The sequence below is a fragment of the Miscanthus floridulus genome, chromosome 6, assembly GCF_019320115.1.
Source record: "Miscanthus floridulus cultivar M001 chromosome 6, ASM1932011v1, whole genome shotgun sequence".
In the NCBI taxonomy this organism is placed as follows: Eukaryota; Viridiplantae; Streptophyta; class Magnoliopsida; order Poales; family Poaceae; genus Miscanthus; species Miscanthus floridulus.
In genome coordinates this window covers 76150451-76168636 of record NC_089585.1, presented here as the reverse complement: position 1 = coordinate 76168636, position 18186 = coordinate 76150451, and the positions used below count along the sequence as shown (strand labels likewise).

General features: G+C 44.8%; 2 protein-coding genes across 2 annotated transcripts; one reads left to right on the top strand and one right to left on the bottom strand.

Moving 5' to 3' along the window:
• The first annotated feature begins 8584 nt into the window (after nt 1–8584).
• LOC136456158 (uncharacterized) lies at nt 8585–12639 on the top strand. The gene is made up of 8 exons (XM_066455936.1): nt 8585–8844; nt 9389–9507; nt 9659–9741; nt 10133–10254; nt 10845–11009; nt 11096–11189; nt 11340–11521; nt 11604–12639. The coding sequence occupies exons 1-7, from the start codon at nt 8625–8627 to the stop codon at nt 11518–11520; spliced, it is 984 nt and encodes a 327-aa protein (XP_066312033.1). The 5' UTR covers nt 8585–8624; the 3' UTR covers nt 11521; nt 11604–12639.
• A 147-nt stretch (nt 12640–12786) lies between these two features.
• Nucleotides 12787–15440, bottom strand: LOC136460719 (uncharacterized). Its single transcript, XM_066460312.1, has 8 exons — nt 15366–15440; nt 15125–15263; nt 14939–14987; nt 14363–14484; nt 13702–13866; nt 13516–13609; nt 13125–13299; nt 12787–13029 (listed from the first exon to the last, which is right to left on the bottom strand). Exons 1-8 carry the CDS (start codon nt 15438–15440, stop codon nt 13009–13011), a joined length of 840 nt encoding a protein of 279 aa, XP_066316409.1. The 3' UTR covers nt 12787–13008.
• Nucleotides 15441–18186: the final 2746 nt, after the last annotated feature.

Sequence of the window (18186 nt, the reverse complement as noted above, 5' to 3'; positions counted from 1 at the left end):
TCTTGATATGAAACGGCTTAGAGCAGCCATGCATCCGATAAGCTTCTAGACATCTTTCACCTTTTTTGGGGGCTTCATGTCTAAGACAGCTTTGACTTTCTCTGGGTTAGGGCGAATGCTGTCGTAACTGACGACGTTGCCGAGCAGTATGCCAGAAGGAACACCAAAGATACACTTCTTTGGGTTTAATTTCCATTGGAACGTATTGAGGGCTGCAAAGGTGCGTTCCAGGTTGTCAACAAGGGTACGTGCTTCCTTGGTTTTGACAACTACATCGTCCACATAAGCCTCGACGAGGCTGTCTTTTATCTCATCGTTGAGGCAGGCCTGTATAGCTCGTTGGTAGGTAGCCCCGGTGTTTTTGAGCCCGAACGACATGGTCATGTAGCAGTAGGCGCCAAAAGGCGTGATAAAAGATGTCTTGATCTGGTCATCCTTTTTTAGAGCGATCTGGTGATAACCAGAGTAGCAATCGAGAAAGGAAAGCAGCTCGCAACCGGCGGTTGAATCTACGATCTCATCTATGCGAGGTAAGCCGAAGGGGTCCTTAGGGCAGTGTTTGTTGAGATCAGTGTAATCAACGCACATTCTCCATTCATTATTCTTTTTGCGTACAAGAACCGGGTTGGCTAACCATTCCGGATGATACACTTCTTTGATAAATCCGGCTACCAAAAGCCGTGTAACTTCTACCCTAATTGCCTCCTTTTTGTCGCGAGCGAACCGTCGTAGCTTCTGCTTGATTGGTTTGGCCTTGCTGTTGATATTTAAGGAGTGCTCAATCAAGTTCCGAGGTACACCGGGCATGTCGGAAGGTTTCCATGCAAACACATCCACGTTGCCCCTCAAGAACCTGACGAGCGCGTCTTCCTATTTAGGATCCAGGTTGGCCCCGATGAGGGCCGTTTTGCTGGGATCGCCATTGACCAGCTGGATCGTCTTGTGCTCCTTGGACCTAATGTTCTTGCGCGGAGCCTCGAGCTCCGGGATCTCTAGGTGGTCGGCCGAGGTCTTCTTAGCGTCGAGTATGGTCTCGGCCATGCGAATAGAGAGGTCGTGGGCCTCTGCTATTTTGAAGCTGTCGTCCTCACAGGTATAAGCTGCGTATACGTTGCCCCTGAGGGTTAAAACTCCTTTCTCAGTAGGCATCTTGAGCACCAGATACCTGTAATGAGGTATGGCCATGAACTTGGTGAGCGAGGGTCATCCAAGAATAGCATGGTAGGTGCCGTCAAAGTCAGCGACCACGAAGTTGACGTAGTCGGTGCGGAAGTGATCCGGAGTCCCAAATTGCACAGGTAGCGTGATCTGCCCGAGAGGTGTGGAGCTCTATCTGGGGAGAACGCCCCAGAACTGTGCCTCGTACGGCTTCAGGTCCGCCTAGGCTATTTTCAGAGCGGGCAGGCTGTTCTTGAACAGTATATCAATGGAGCTGCCGCCGTCGATCAGTACCCTGTCGAACTGAACCTTGTTGATACAAGGATCGAGGACCAGGGGAAAATGCCCTGGCTCAGGTATGGCGGCCCATTGGTCCTTCCTGCTGAAGTAGATTTCACGGTGAGACCACGGAGGAAGCCGCGGATCGGTGAGAAGGTTGTCGGTGTTTGCCACGTTCAAGCAAGCGCGGGTGAGCAGCTTGCGTTCTCGTTTGGTCTCGATGGACACCTTGCCACCGATGATGGTGTGCACGCGATCAGTTGGCTTGACGTATTTATGACGAGGGTCCGCATCATCGTCGTCGTTGTCCTCGTTGCGCTGTTCCCCCGCGTCGTTAGGCTTGTCGGACGTACCTGGAGCCTGTTGACACGTGTAGATAGTCTTAAGGACGCGGCAATTCTCCATGGTGTGGTTTGACTTAGGATGGAGCTGGCAGGGCCCCTTCAATGCTTTAGCGTAGTCGTCCTCGTAGTTACGACGTCCGTCGCCCTTTTTCACGGTATTGACCTCGCCGTCGTCTTCCCGAGCACGCTTGCTCCTATAATCGTCACGGCGGTTGCGTCGCTGATTACGTTGGTCACGGTGGTCACGGGAGTCGTTGCGCTGGTTGCGGCGGTCAAAATTATCGTTCCGACCACGATTGCCGCGGTAATCGTTGCGGTATGGGGGGTGGTCGAAGCGTGGAACCCTTGCTGCTTCTTCAACGATTATCTTTTTAGCATTGTTAGCGTCCGCGTATTTCTTAGCGGTGGCCAAGAGCGCTGTGACTGATTCAGGCCTCTTCCGGAGGAGCTTGTCTCTTAGGGCGTCGTGGAAGCGGAGTCCGGTGACGAAAGCCTCGATTGCTTCGTTGTCGGAGATTGATGGGACCTTGATGCGCATCTCCGAGAAACGCTGAACATACTCGCGCAGTGGTTCATCCTTCCGATCTCGAATCCATTGCAGATCGTACTTGTTGCCGGATTGTTTACAAGTAGCGATGAAATTGTCGATGAAGGCCTGCCTGAGCTCCTGCCAAGAGTCAAAATAGTTCGCCGGTAAGCTAACCAGCCATTGGTGACCTGCATGACCAACAGCGACTGGGAAGTAGTTAGACATGACGTGCTCGTTAGCCATGGCTGAGCGGCATGCAGTTTCGTAGAGCATGACCCATAATTCGGGGTTTTCCTTGCCGTCATACTTCTGAAGTTTCTCGAGCTTGAAATTCTTGGGCCATATGACTTGGCGAAGGTGTGGAGTGAACTGCTTTAGACCCGATGGACCGTGGGTGGTGTCATACTCCATACGGCGATAGCTTTCATGGGATGCACGATCGTTGGCTCTCTGGTTGATACGAGCACGCAGATCGCGTCCACCGAGGTAATGGCGGAGATCGTTATTGCCATCGCGGCGATCTCGATTGCCATCTGGATTAGCCCTGCGACCATGGTTATCACGGCGATCGTCGCGGTTATCACGGTGGTTGTCACCTCGAACGTCGTGGCGGTTATCCTCCCGGCGGCGGTTTTCGTCCCGACCACCATTATGACCACCGTTTCCGCCTTGACGATTGTCCGACGGGTCGTTGTTGTGCGAGCCACGTCGGTTGAGCGGCTATGAGCGACTTGAGTATTGGCGGCTGTGGCTTGATTCAACTAAAACGGATGGAGCCCGGGCTTGATTCATCTCTGCGGTCTGAGCCATAGCAGCCGTCAGATAAGCTTGTATGTCATCACGGACTGCTTGGGTCTCGGGAGTGTTGGGCAGCCGTTGCATTGTCGCCATGACGACGGCTACATTGGCGCTTGGGGTCTTGAAGACTTGTTTGTCCCCCACCCTGTCGAAAGCATTGTTGAGGTCACATGGTTGGACCCTTATGCGTCGTGCCTCCTGGTCTGCTTCAGCTTCGATTTGCCGGCGATTAAACCGGTCGATATTGCGTGCTTCGCATGTAGTCTTTTCTTGTTCTGTTTCGCCGACCGCTGGCGGCTCGTCATTGCTGACAACATGGATCAAATCCCCTCGTCTCGGCGGGAAAGACGGAAATTGGGGGAAACCTGGGGCGTAGTCTGGTAGATCTAGATCGTATTTGATGCCTTCATCTTCGTGACGCTAAAGCTCGGTGTGGACAGATGTGTTGGATGCGATGCCGGATGAGGAGCAGGAGTCGCCCTCTTGGACCGTGTGGACGGATCCTTCTTGATAATCTTCAATCCGGACCATGTTGACGATGTTGCATGGCTTCGGCTGAGATCGGTGTACAGGACACAGATCCGAGCGGCGTCGTAGATGGTACGCGTAGCTGGAGGCAGCGTTTTGCAGGCCGTAGGGCTGGACCTGGTGGTTCTCCGTCGGGACTTCGTACTTGCAGAGTCGGAGACTCGTCGCGAAGGCTGGCTGGCGACGAGCGAAGCGCCCCTCAGGAGTAGATACGACCACGAGATCTGTTCCAAATCGCGCAGGATGACTGGTCTGAGCTGGTCGGATAGATCTGTTGTGGGGAGCTGTTATCTGCTCATTAGGTTGGCTTTGAATCGTGCTTACCAAAGCTAGGGTTTCGGCGAGTTTGATGCCGACCCGACCGATGGAGTCGAGCAGGTCGGTGTTGTCGATCTGCTTTCCTCTGTAGCGGGGAAGCGGATGACGGGTTGTCGTCGTGGCTGTAGGCGTGGTCGGAGCCAGATATACCGTGGTCGGAGCCGTATTAGTCGTGGTCGGAGCCGTGTTCACCGTGGTCGGAGCCGCAGCCGATGCAGGTGAAGTAGTCGTCGGTGCAGGTTGGATCCACACCCCCTCCGTGGTCATGGCGATGGAGTCGTCGGAGCCGGTGGTCCAGGTGATCTGGCCGACGGTGAACGTGAGGCCATTGGGCGTAGCCATGGAGCCGGAGATGATGACCATCTTGTTTGCTTGGAGAGCAGTACGCACACCCCCTACCTGGCGCGCCACTGTCGACGAAATATGATCGGCAGTCCACCTAGGGGTATGCCCAAGGTAGTAGATTATCGGCAGACAGATGCGCAAGCCCCAAACAAGACGGTGACGCAAGACAGACACGAGGTTTTATCCAGGTTCGGCCGCCAAGAAGGCGTAATACCTACGTCCTGCGTCCGATTTGTATTGCTGTATGTCAATGAGAGATGTTTTTTAGAGGGGTCCCCTACCCGCCTTATATAGTCCGGGGGGCAGGGTTACAGATCTGGAAACTAATCCTAGTCAATTACAATTGCCATATGTGGCCGGATAATGATTCCTATTCTAACCGACCAGGATCCTGCTTGGTCGCCAAATCCATCTTGATTTCTTGTGCGGGACTCCGATCAGGTTAACTGGGCCGCACGTCGTCTTTCGGGTGGACCGAACCCATCAATCCGGGCCAGCCCAAGCTTAGCCGTAAGGGTATAGGGGTTAATACCCCCACAAAGGGAGTACTATATTTTGATGATACCATTCACATAATCATTGATTCATTGGCCCTGTTCGCTTTGCTGAAAAAATAAACCAAAATATTGTTCCGACTAATTTGTTATAAGAAAAAAATATTGTTCTAGCTAAAAAAATAAACTGAAAAAGAGGGATTATAAAAAAAAGTGAACAGGACCATTGTTGCCTTATCTGGAGACCGGCGTACCATCTTTCCTCGATCTCCTTCATCCTCGGTCCACCGTCCCGTATCTTACGCATTTAGACATGCATTATTGCATGGCCATCCGGCTTTATACTGGGGCTACAGGAAATATCAAATCCAAGTGCGCCATCGTGTCTTGCATGCAACTCTTTTTTTTTTACCGAAGATTTTTTTTTTTGAGAATTCTGAGAATTATACCATAGGCGTCTCGTTGTAAGGGGGACGTCGCTGCTGAATGTAATTATTTGTCATGCCGAGCCGAGCCGAGCATAGACGTTCCTGGACCTGAATAATGAATGCTCTGCCTGTGGCCACGGCGTACAACGAAATTGTTACCGTGGAAAGGAGCATTCAGATCATCTCATGTGGATCAGTGGATGTGCCGATGTGGTACACACGAGCTCACAGCTAGAGCTAGTCGCTCGCCTATCCTTTCAGTGGATGGGCCAGAGAGATAGTGGCCAACACATGGTGTTGGTGTCGTGTCCCTGCGCCTGCGCCTTCAGAGAAGAGAGTCCACTCCACGCCCATGCTCGATGGCAATTGGAAAAACAGAGACCGCGTGTCGTACTGGTATGCGTCACCGTCACGTCACTTCACTTGCTAGCTTGGATGGAGGTCCTACTAGATGACTCGGAGAATCTTTGCCGGCCGGCCGTTGATTCGCCCGTCGTCGTGCAGTGTGTTGGCTGGTTCATATCGTCGCTCGTTCGTGAGGAAGTATTATTAGTTGATTTGTATGAAAGAAAAATATTATTTCAACTAAAAATTTACAATTATTTACGACAAGCCACGGTCAAACGACTCGTGAGCAGAGCACGAGAATCTCAGCTGTGGCCTGTGGGCCGGGGCTGACAATGTCACGCGATGACGCGTCAGGATTATCCCCCCGCCAGCGATGAAAAATGCAGAGGACGTACTACTACAGTACTACGGCAATGATGATATGAAGTTGCCATGTACCGGATACGAGGCGAGGGTGCGGCAACGGCCCATCTACGAAGGACAAGATCAACGGCCCATCTACGGACGACTAGAGCGACAACTTCAGAAACCTTATAGAAGAACACATAAACGAAGTTGTCTTCTAACTGTCTTAGAAATCTTTCCTCGCTGCTCCTGTTCCCAATCCCTAGTTCCTCCTAAAAAATCCGTATTCAATTCCTCTATAATTACTTGAGATAGTGTCCCCCTAAACCTTCAATTGGTTCTGTATTCCTAAGTTGGTGGTCTATGAACGTACCAGAAGCTCATGACATGGTCTCCACAGCCTCATAGCCCCCCTGGAACAAAGGTAATGACGTACGAGGCAATCTCTCAAAATAAAAGAAACCAACCACAAGAAATAAATAAAAACAGAAAGAACACGGAAAATGAAGAAAAAGATAGAAAGAAACCAGCGTCACGGTGAAGAGAAAATGTTAGAAATTAACCTCCACAACAAGAAGCTACGTCGATCAGATCTATCGAGACCAACATGCAAGATCGTAGACAAAGCCTACTCCTCCCTATGTTCACCTGACGGAAGATCGGGAACTCGTCCCCATCAACCAGCAACACTAGACGCTCCAAGGTCTCGGCAACGTGCCACTGCCCTTCCACGAACCTGTCGCTATATCGTCATGGTTACAACAACCATCCTCTTATATTTATGAGGAGATCAGGTTACAGAGTTTGACTCTAACTCTATCTTATACTGCCAAATATGACCCAGAGTCCTAGCATAACCAAACTTAGTGCATAATATTCAGCACATATCTAATAGGAAAAGAAAAAGAAAAAGAAACTAATGGCTAATGATAACCAATGTCTAGATGGGGAGGGGGATGAATAGATTAAACCTAAAAAAATCAACTCAAATCACTAGATCAATAATTGCAGAAGTTCCATAGTTTTTTTTAGAACTTCAACACTTAGCCACTTAGGGGGAGGAGGTGGGTCGGTTAGGATAGATAAATTTGAAAAAAAATCTGTTCAACTCAAAGTTGTGGATCAATAAAACCATGGAAGTTTTGTAGATTTGTTCAGAAGTGCGGGAGTTATGCAGAAAATTTTGTAAGTTCTGCAGTTCAGCATCAACTCGAAATCACCAAGTAAATGGTCTAGAAAAACAAATTCCACTTCTTTAGGTGGAGTAGAGCTATTCCTTGCAGTTTGAACTCCACACGAGCAAATCAAGTTGCAACCCTAAAGTCAACGCAAAAGTGGGTATCCAAACAAATAACTACAACAGACATAATGATTTTACTCGAGATTTGACAACACAATCAAGGTATGCCGAAGCTCACATTGTTGAGGAAGCCATAAAGATCTTAAGTCTCTTCCAACGATATATTCTCTTTTCAAGCGACCATAAAGATAAGGGGGAATTCTCTGTGTGTCATTATAAAAGATTGCAATGCCCTGTGTGTCTCTGAAAAAGTTCAGTGGTCTTCAGCGCCACTGCTCTAACTTTTTCATGCTCTCCGTGCCACTTCCGTCAGTTTGGGCTCTAACGCCGTCAGACTCCAGGTGTGAAAAAACGAAAATACCCTTAAGTCTAAATATGCCATTAATTTTGAAAAAACTCAAAACTAGAAAGTTATAGATCTCATCGAGATCTATAATTTTCATATAAAAATTATTTTCATTTAATTCTGCAAAAAAAAATATAATTTTTCTAAGATATATTAATCATATCAAATCATATTTTTTTGCAGAATTAAATAAAAATAATTTTTATATGAAAATTATAGATCTCGACGAGATCCACAACTTTATAGTTTTGAGTTTTTTCATTTGAAGTCGTTAAGATGCTCAAAAAAAATTAATGACATATTTAGACTTAAGGGTATTTTCATCTTTTCACATCTGCAGTTTGACGACGTTAGAGCCCAAACTGACGGAAGTGACATAGAGGGCACGAAAAAGTTGGAGCAGTGACGCTGAAGACCGCTGAACTTTTTCAGGGGCACATAGAAAATTACGATCTTTTATAATGGCACACGGAGAATTCTCTCAAAGATCAAAGCTTGAGGTTTCTCCTAGATGAATCGAGCAAATACAAACCGTACCTCACCACAAGATATTTGGAGCTTCACGAGCGACGTCTAGCAGTCTAAAACGTAAGTTGAAACTAAAAGCCAAACAACATGCTTTTCTTCAACTTTTTCTTACCGCGCCTTTTCCATCTATTTTAGCCTTGTTTTGGTATAGCTTCACTGAAAAAGCTAAATAAATTAAAAAAAACATAGTTAAAATAAGCTGGTATGACCCGATTTCTATGTGGTTTAGTAATACGACTGTGGGGAGAAGTATCACTAGAAAAAACTAAAAAAACATGTTGTTTGACTTCTAATTTTAGTTTATTTTAGCAATAAACACATTATAAGGTGTACCAAACAGACCTTTTGTACTATAAAACCTAAAAATTGGGTTAAATCATCTGACCATATTTTTCTCAGTTGATACCACTTCTCACAGAAGAACTTTGCATTTGCATAGAAGCTGTAACAAAACAGGGCCATTAGTTTGAGATGGAAATGACTTTTTTTCCATGAGCGTTTGATACCCGAGAAGCCTGCCCCCCCAGCTCCCCGATATGATAACTGTCGTCGTCCGGCTCAAAGCCGCCACAGCCTCGCCTTCGATTCTCTCCCCTCCCCTTCGTCCTCACCAGCGACGAACCCCTCCTCCTGCTGCTGCTGTTGTCCGCGCCGGAGCCCTCCTCTGCTCCGACCACGCTAATCCCCGACCCCGAGGCAGACGCAGGCCAGCCCCCGCGATGGCACAGACCAACGACAACGACGCCTTCAGCCCCCGTAAGACCCCTGCGCGCTACGCATCGATTTACCGCACCGCACCTCCTGCTTCCATGTTTTGGGTCCGCCCCTGTAACCTAACTGGTTCATGTCCTTCCGGGATCAGTATGCCTGATTGCCTGTAATTGCAGACTGTTGTTGTGAAAGTCGCTTGAAAATTACAGTTTTGTTCAGCGTCAGTGGTTAGATCAGTGCATGCTGATGAACCCCAGCACCTGGCTAGTGACTAGTCACCGGTCCAATAAACAAAACTCCTAGTAAGCTTACCTTCTATGACGCATGAGATTATGAGAATGATGCCTTGTGCGCCAGCCTCACCCAGCGAGTAAATCTTGCTGGGTTCAGAATTGGGGCTTCAAGTGGATGTTGTCGTTCCATGTGGATGTGCTTCGAACTAAACGGTGTGGGGTATAACTGAATAGTTTTAGAGCCGCTGAAAGGATTCCTTCAAGCTGTAGTGCTATTTTGGCGCAATGTACTGTAAACGAGTATTGACTATTGAGTAGACTCTGTTGAACTGAAGCACATAACCACCTCTGTGCAGCTGTTTCCCAAGAAAGGGTTGTGATAACAAACAAACATGGTGAGAGGCTTGTGGGGCTGCTGCATCACACCGTTTCAAACAAGATTGTGGTCTTGTGCCATGGTTTTATAGCTTCCAAGGTAAATATACCCTGTTGCCTTCAAGATATTTATATATATCCCTTAATTGCAGGCCAAGTAGCCAACTATTACTTTGTATGGGAAATGCCAGGCATTTTAATGTTGTTAAAATAGTTACTGCTGCCTCATGCAACTTATTGCTCATTTCCAGAATGACAGCCTCATTCTTGATCTGGCGGCAGCGTTGACAAAGAAAGGTATCAGTGTCTTCCGCTTCGATTTCAGTGGAAATGGGTAAGCTGCACCACCAGAACTGTGTAGTCACCAGCAATGTTAACCAGGTTATTGAAGCAATTATAGAAAATTTTCTTTATAGTGACATCATCCTGTTTGTTATCTTAAAATCAAACCATTTTCCAAAATTTTGGCTTAGTAGTTTTGCTATTTGATGAGTTGAGGTCCTGCATGCTTGTTATGTCAAGTCTTACATATATAAATTGTTAGATGTCCTTAGCAAATTATCAAAGTATGTACCCGTTGGTTTTTCCTTTATGTGGTCGTTTAAGTTCCTGTTGCTTGATGATATATGATTTTGCAGTACCATTTCTTATAGTACCACATTATGTTTGACATGAATGCACTCATATAAACCTCCCTTGGGTGATCTATTTTTAATTATACACAGAGAAAGCGAAGGTCAGTTCGAGTATGGCAACTACAGGAAGGAGGCTGACGATTTGCATTCTGTTGTATTGTATCTCTATCAAAAAAGTTATGATATAGCAGCGGTTGTTGGTCATAGCAAAGGTTGGTGATGTCTACCCTGTCTTTAGTAGTTTGGTCATGCATCATTTTTGCTAGTGAGTTCCATTGAATTTTCATCAGTAACGTGTTAAAAGAGTTTGTTCAGTTAAACCAGAATTTGCATCGCAAGAAGTAAGAAAATTCTGCTCATGTAGTGACAGTAGTGTACTATTAGAATTATGATAACACAGAAACCTAGTTGTGCCATCTATTTGGGCCTAGTAACTTGTTATGGGTTTGCACTTTTGAAACTCATAAGAAGTTTTGATGTTGGTTTTTACTTTCCATACGCAGCTCTCTTGCGTAGTCGAGAAAAAAATGTGGTTATTACTTTCCTTACGATGTATTGTTGTTCTATTAAATGCATTAAGCATATCTTATCCATTGTATTTAACAATTAATTTTGGTTTAGATTTCCAGTGTTAGCAACTAAGTGAAGCAAATCCACAAGATTCCTTTTGTCGATGGTATTCTAGTTTGCCACACTTTGTGTTTGACCATTATTTCCTGTGACTTCAGTTCCCATATCTTATTGAATTGTAAACATATCACTTTGGAAATTTGACTCAGTGAAACTGCATTTTCTTTTGCAGGAGGAAATGTAGTGATTCTGTATGCTTCTGTTTACAATGATGTCAGCACAATTGTTAATTTATCAGGCCGATTTGATTTAAAAAAAGGCATTGAAGAACGAATAGGGGAAGGGTCTATCGATAGAATAAATAAAGAAGGCTACCTTGATGTGAAGGACAAATCTGGTATGAATGAGGTTTAGGTAGCTCTTGCTGTGTAATCACTTATTCACTTTCATGTGTGTGTTTTGACCACGTTGGAACCAATGTAGAACATGTCAACTACAGGGTAACCAAAGAAAGTTTGATGGAACGGCTTAATACCGATATGCGTGCGGCAAGTGTTTCCATAAGCAAGGAATGCAGGTATGGAAACTATTTCAGACATTATGACCCTCATGTTTATACTCCAAACTGAAAAAGATGACTTACCTTTGTGTTCTCATTAAGTTTCCATTGTGCTAGAATAGCTCGCACATTGTGCATGCTTTCAGACATGCTATTGTCTCTATTCAGGTTCTTAACAGTCCATGGTTCAGCTGACAAGACCATACCTGTAGAAGATGCCCATGAGTTTGCGAAGCATATACCCAACCATAAACTGCATGTCATAGAAGGAGCAAATCATAACTACACCGCGCATCGCAAAGAAGTTGCTGATGCAGTAGTAGATTTCATCACGTCCAATGGGGTTTAAGGTATTTATTTAAAATTTATCTTTTTTACTTTTTTGTATGTCCAGATATTCCATATGACAGAAGTTTTCTTTTTGTAATGCAGGCTGGGGAGCCCACGTCTCCAAGAGGTGAATGCCCATTCCTGCCCGATTAACACTTGTTCATGCACCTATTCCCATTGGTGTACATGAGCGGTACAGATCTAAATGGGACCCTTCGGGGCAATAATCAACAAAGACTTGCATGGTACTAGGGGTGTGTTATCTTCTGGACCGAAAACCAATGTCATGCAGGTTTGATATGATGTTGCTGGTATGTGCTTTAAGAATTCCTGTAAATATCGAACTCCCGGTAGGACTTGTATGTTGCTGTTGTATAATTGATGAAGTTTCAGCAGACTACTTGTGCTACATGTTCTGGATTGATCATCTCAGTAGATGTTAAACATAGGACTATATGTATACATTATAATAAATATGCACATGGTTTTTTAGGCATCGCCTAAGCATTAGTGCACACCATAAACCGCCACAAGGTTTTAGTTACACCTAATCGCCTAGGTGTCCAGGCATGACTCACAACGCCTCAAAAAACCATGAACGTGCATGGGGTTTTGTCACAGGATTTTTGTTTTGTCAAATACTATGTCTCACCTGGTGGCGGCGTGTTCATGGTTCAGCACAAATGGCTGCTGCTCAGGACACTGCAACATATCAGTGTTAATAGTTCAGAATCACTGAAACTGAACATCTATGTTTGCTAACATTGCATCACAAGCTATTGCGAATAACTTGTGGTAAGACGACACCAGCTGGTTCAACCAGCGCAGATGGAGGCATGGAGCACTTCTTTGTGCCGGATCGGCTTGGTCGCCTGGTTGCCTACTCCAGTGAGGCTCAGCAGTCAGCCTTCTGTGTCACTTGTTGTCTGGCATCATATATGAGTATATGACCCCTTTTGTGTCGTTTCGTAAGAGAGCACGTTATAATTCTATAATTCTATCTCCAAATAAGACTAAACACCAGCCTCACGCCGTGGAGTCCCCTGGCATGCTTGCGGGGGGTGCCTGGGGGCGTGCAGGACTGCAGATCAATCTGTCAACCAGAATTCATTGGTTGTACTATAAGTAATGGTGAAACACAAATGTCCCTCCATCCCAAAAAGGATGTGGCATAGGATTTTTGTGTTGGTCAAACTTTCATAAATTTGACTAGATTTGTAGAAAATATTAGCAACATTTGTATCTCCAAATAAGTTTAATATAAAAATATATTCAACAATTAATCTAGTGATACTCATTATGCATCATAAATATTAATAATTTTTATACATATTTGATCAAAGTTGAAAATATTTAATTTCTCGAGAAGTGAGAATGACAGATGGAGGAGCAAAACCTGGATCTGTCCATGTCTAATCTAAGCCTTTTATGATATAACGTGAGGTGACTGGAGGTGATGAGATGAGTGGCATGGCAGGCTGGAGGAGGACGCCGTTCTGCATCTGCTCTAGGATGTGGTCTCCCCTGCCTGCATAGAAATCAGTCACCGGGATACAAAATCAATTATCATTGCTGAAACACTTTCCAAGCAATGAAGGTGAGTTGTTATTTGTCTATATATACCTCACTGGATGTGATGGCTTCTACTACGGCATCAGAAAGTTCTCTACTGTGAGCAGTGTAGCAGTGATTTGCTCCCTCAATGACACGCAGCTTATGGTTTGGTATAAGCTTTGCAAACTCGTATGCATCTTCCACGGGTATGATCTCGTCAGCTGAACCATGAATTGTAAAGAATCTGGGCAAAGAGTCCAATAATAGTTTCTGTGAGGAAAGATTCTATTCAACAACACTGATGAACTAGCTAACAGATGTAATATACACACACTATTCTGGGTTGTATGAGTGCACAGAAACAACAAGTTCAACAAGCATGAATATTGTGTGCTGCTATAATTGGCCACTCAGTTGTTAATTTGCATGAAGGAAAATTATGCCTAACTAAGCTGATAACCTACACTCTTTGCTGATGGAAAGGCTTGCTGCGTGCATATCACTGCTCAGTCGTTCCATCAAGCTCTCTTTGGTTACTATGTACAAAACCTCTCCTACATTGCAACAGATAAGCAGTTATTAGATGCACATGAAAGATAAATAAATAAACTACAGAGTACAGACAGAAGATATGATGTTCCCATACCTGATTTGTTTGTGACATCAATGTAGCCTTCTTTGTTTATTCTATCCATAAACTCTTTGCCTAGGCACTCTTCAATGCCTTTCTCCAAATTAAACCGACCAGAAAGGTTAATCACCATGGGGACATCGTTGTAGATAGAGGCATATAGAACCATCACATCTCCACCTGAAGAAAAAGAGATGCAGACTTAATGACCAAATTTCCAAATGGCTAGACAATTGCAAGGTAAATAGCATGAGAAGGATAGCTGGGCGGCTACAGCTCGCTTTCAGTGAGACAAGGATGAACTTCTAATTTGTTTTCTCTTTCTTGCGTTTAAGGATAACAACGCCCCTCTTTGACGCTTTTATGAAAGGAATCCATTAACAAACAACGCATATAACAATATGAAAATTAACCTGATAGATTCCAATTGATTGCATCGCAGTTTCCTATTCTGAATATGACTAACGATGTACATGGTTATGCATTAATGCACAAAAATACAGGAAATATTTATCTATGTTTGACTTGTATGTAATCGTATTGCAAGTTTTGTTCAGAAACTGAACAAACTCTTTTGGACGTATGACTTACCCATGACATGAACCCAATGGAACGTCGTGATGGAAAGAATAATGAATTCCATGATTATGTCAACCAAACGATGCATATAACCCACCTTTGCTGTGACCAGCAATTGCTGCTACATCGTACTTTTCCTGGCGATGATACAAGACAACAGAGTGCAAGTCAGCGGCCTCCTTCTTGTAGTTGCCATACTGGAATTCACCTTCACTTTCTCTGAAAAGTATGCAATGAAAATCATCATATCACTGACACTATGGAGCATGCATGGTAACTAAAAATTATAGTAACAAACTACGAAGTATTGTTAAAAGCTATAGATTATGAATTTCTTTTAAAAAAAACTACGGATTATGAAGCAAGCAATATAAATTCAAATAATTTGTATGCTACACAGAGAATTCAAACAGAAATAACTGTTTTACAAAGTGTTCCACTGTTGATTTATCTGAAAAAATGCAGATCTGAGAGACAAGTGAAGTATCAAACTCAAGTGATAATGTAATGTACAGAGTCAGGAAGCTCCATTTAGTCCAAGTGAAGCCTACCTTTTACAGAAGAGAAATTTGGAAGCAATGGATGCAATGACTTTATGAAGAAACAATACAATAATATTTACAAAACACGCGCAGAAGGGGATGATGAATCCCTAATTCCACGATCGACTAACCCATTTCCACTAAAATCAAAACGAAACACGCTAATCCCTTGCTTTGTTAGTGCAGCCGCAAGATCAGTAATGAGGCTATCGTCCGGCAAGAGAGCGTCAAATTTCGCCACATCAATAATAATTACATGAACAGCATGCAGAAAAACACGCAATAATTACTATTTATGCAGCCATGTCTTCAAAGATTAGAAAGCAAAATTTCTTCATCAATATGTAGTACCTTGGAAGCCCTAAAGCCATGGCAGAGCACTACAACCTTGTCGGACCCCATGTGGTGCAGCAGGCCGACGAGAGTCTCCCCATGAGTGTTCGTCACCAGTACCCTCTATGCCGGCGCAGCTGTTCAGAAACCAAACCACATGGATTCAATTCAACAGTCCGGGCCTCCGGGGCTGGAGCACCAGTAATCTCTGCGGAGAAATGTTACTGGCAATCCCAATTCACAACAGGGGTAGTAAGACAAGATCAGGAGGAGAGAGGTGCTCACGGGGATTGGGGGCATCTTGGGATGAGCTGAGCTGCTCCGCCACGGAGAACGTGTGTCCCGATCGGGATCGAATCGGAGGAGGCTGGTGTTGCGGACGCCGCCGGCCGCGTCAAGCGGAGCAGAGGCAGAGGTGACTGGTGTGCGGCAGGCAGGTGAGTGGAGTGAGTAGAGGAGGCCGGAGAGGGAGGGATCCGTGAAGAGTGAAGACCTACCGGCGGCGTCGGTTGACTAACTAACCGCCTGTGTGGCTACCAGTAGCAGTAGCGACTCGATGGGGTTGTTTGGTTGCGTGGTTTTACGAAAAAACAGTTTCCATTAAATCAACTTTTCTGCTAACCACCCAAACCTTGTTTGTTTACGTGAGAGGCAACCGATTTCGAGAAAACTGGGAATAGTGAGGGTCTGTTTAGTTCCCAAAATTTTTTGTGCAGTACCCATCACATCAAATCTTGCGGCACATGCATGGAGTACTAAATATAGACGAAAAAAAACTAATTGCACAATTAGGTGAGAAATCGCGAGACGAAACTTTCGAACCTAATTAGTCTATAATTAGACACTAATTACTAAATAAAAACGAAACTGCTACAGTAGCCAAAACCCAAAATTTTTTGGATCTAAACACGCCTTGAGTTTCGTGGAAAATAGTAAAACACTTAACACCGGATGCACATAGAGAAAACTAGAATTTTAGGCATATGCCAGATAGATTTCGTTCAAATGCCACCTAAGTTGTGGACTTTGACAGAACGCTATATTGCCATTTTGTGATTTAAGCTGGCTTTTGATCTTTTTCATCTCAATTGTTAACATGTTCCGACGATTTTTTACCCGTGTTCATTTACATCCCCTCAATCTCTCTCTTCTCTGTCACGAACTCTCCTCTCTCTCAATCCGACGTCGCCACTGCCCTAGTGTCGCGCCTCCCTTAGGTCGAGCCTTGCCACCACCGTGACATGAAGTTGCGCCCCTGTCAACCGAATCCGTAGCGCTGGACCAAGCTTAGCTCTCCATCGAGCATGAATGAAATTAATGTTTCAACAAAGTAATGTGTTGCTTGTATGTGGTTTGAAAAATTAGCAGGGGTGTGGAAAAATCAGCACGAGTTGCTTGTATTGATAGTATTTCACATCTCAATTCATAAGATATGGCTGGGATGGTGGTGCTCCTTTCCGGTCATGGAGGCAGCAGAGCTTGGGTAGGCGCGACTAGGGGGGCGAGGGTGGTGGCTTGGGGGGACGCACTGGCCTAGGGAAGGTGTGGGCAGGGGCGGCACGGGCAAGGGACGGCTGTACATGGGCAGGGGTAGCGTGCGCGGCGGCTGGGGGTCGGCGTGGGCAAGGGCTGGCTATGCTAGCGGCAGTTGCACCTGTGTTCGACACGAGAGAGATAAGATCGCGTGAAGGTGTGAGAATGAGAGGACAAGGGAAATGAGCCCAGGGGCAAAATGGTTAGAGCAAGTCAAAAGTTGAGGTGAAAAAATTCAAAAGTTGGCTTAGATTTAAAATAGCAATATAGTGTGAAAGACCCGTTTCATAAAGGTACTCTGACGAAGCCCACAACTTCGCTGGCATTTGAGCAAAACTCATAGGAGTAAAATTCCAATTTTCTCATTTATATACCAAACATGATTTACGATAAAATATCATCTTAATCTTATCAACTTAAAACTGGTTCTCCTGGAATTCAATATTAAAAAGTTTACATAAACTGATCTATAAACTCTCCATTCAAACAAACACCTCGTATGGATCCGGTCTCACATGTCAGTGGCTACCTCACCTCGTGTCGTAGTCGTACATGAAACGATCTTGTTTCGTTGGACTCAAGGGCAGTGGTGTGTGTGAGTGGGAGAGGGATTGCCATGCCAAAGCTAAATGGTGTCTAATATTTCTACTAAATTGCATCGGATCAGATCTTCCTAATTATAAAATTAATTAAACTGAGAAATGATAGGCGGGCATCTATTAACTTTGTAAATGATCAATCCCAATGTTGATATGAAATTGATGATATGGAGATAAAGAAGAAGAAAGATAGAAATAAGGTTGCACAACATTTTTTCTTCGTCTGTGAACTTTGTTTACGTCTACACTGCGTTTAAAACAACAACAACAACAACAAAGCTTTTTAGTCCCAAGTAAATTAGGGTAGACTAGAATTGAAATTCAACATGAGCCCCTAGTCATGATTTAGGCATGTCAATAACTGCTTTCCAAGCAGTCGCATCAAACAAAAAACTCTAGGGATACCCCAACCATTCAAATCTCTTTTTTCGGTCTTCCTCTACCTCTCCTCACGTTGATATCTCGACTTATGACTCCACAATGCACTGGTGCCTCTAAAAATCTTCTTTGGGCATGACCAAACCATCTCAACCGATGTTGGACAAGCTTTTCTTCAATTGGTGCTATATCTAAACGGTCACGTATATCATCGTTCCGAACTTGGTCTATCGTTACGTTTTAAAGAAGAAAACAATTATGACATCTCCGCTGTTACTCAATCTTAGATATAAGCCTCAAAGTCCATGCTTAGATAGGTTTAATCTGCAGAGATGTTATGTTATACTAGTGCTTTCGGCACACTCGATGAATCGTTGCCCATCTGCACCTTCCGCTCGTGCTTTGCTCGCCAACGCCGCCGTGGCTCAGCTGTGCTGTTTTGTAAATGGGCCATGGTCCAATAGGAATGAGTGAACGGAGGCCTGGTCCACCTTAGAGCCCACAAAAAAACCCTAATCCCCATTCCATCAGGTATC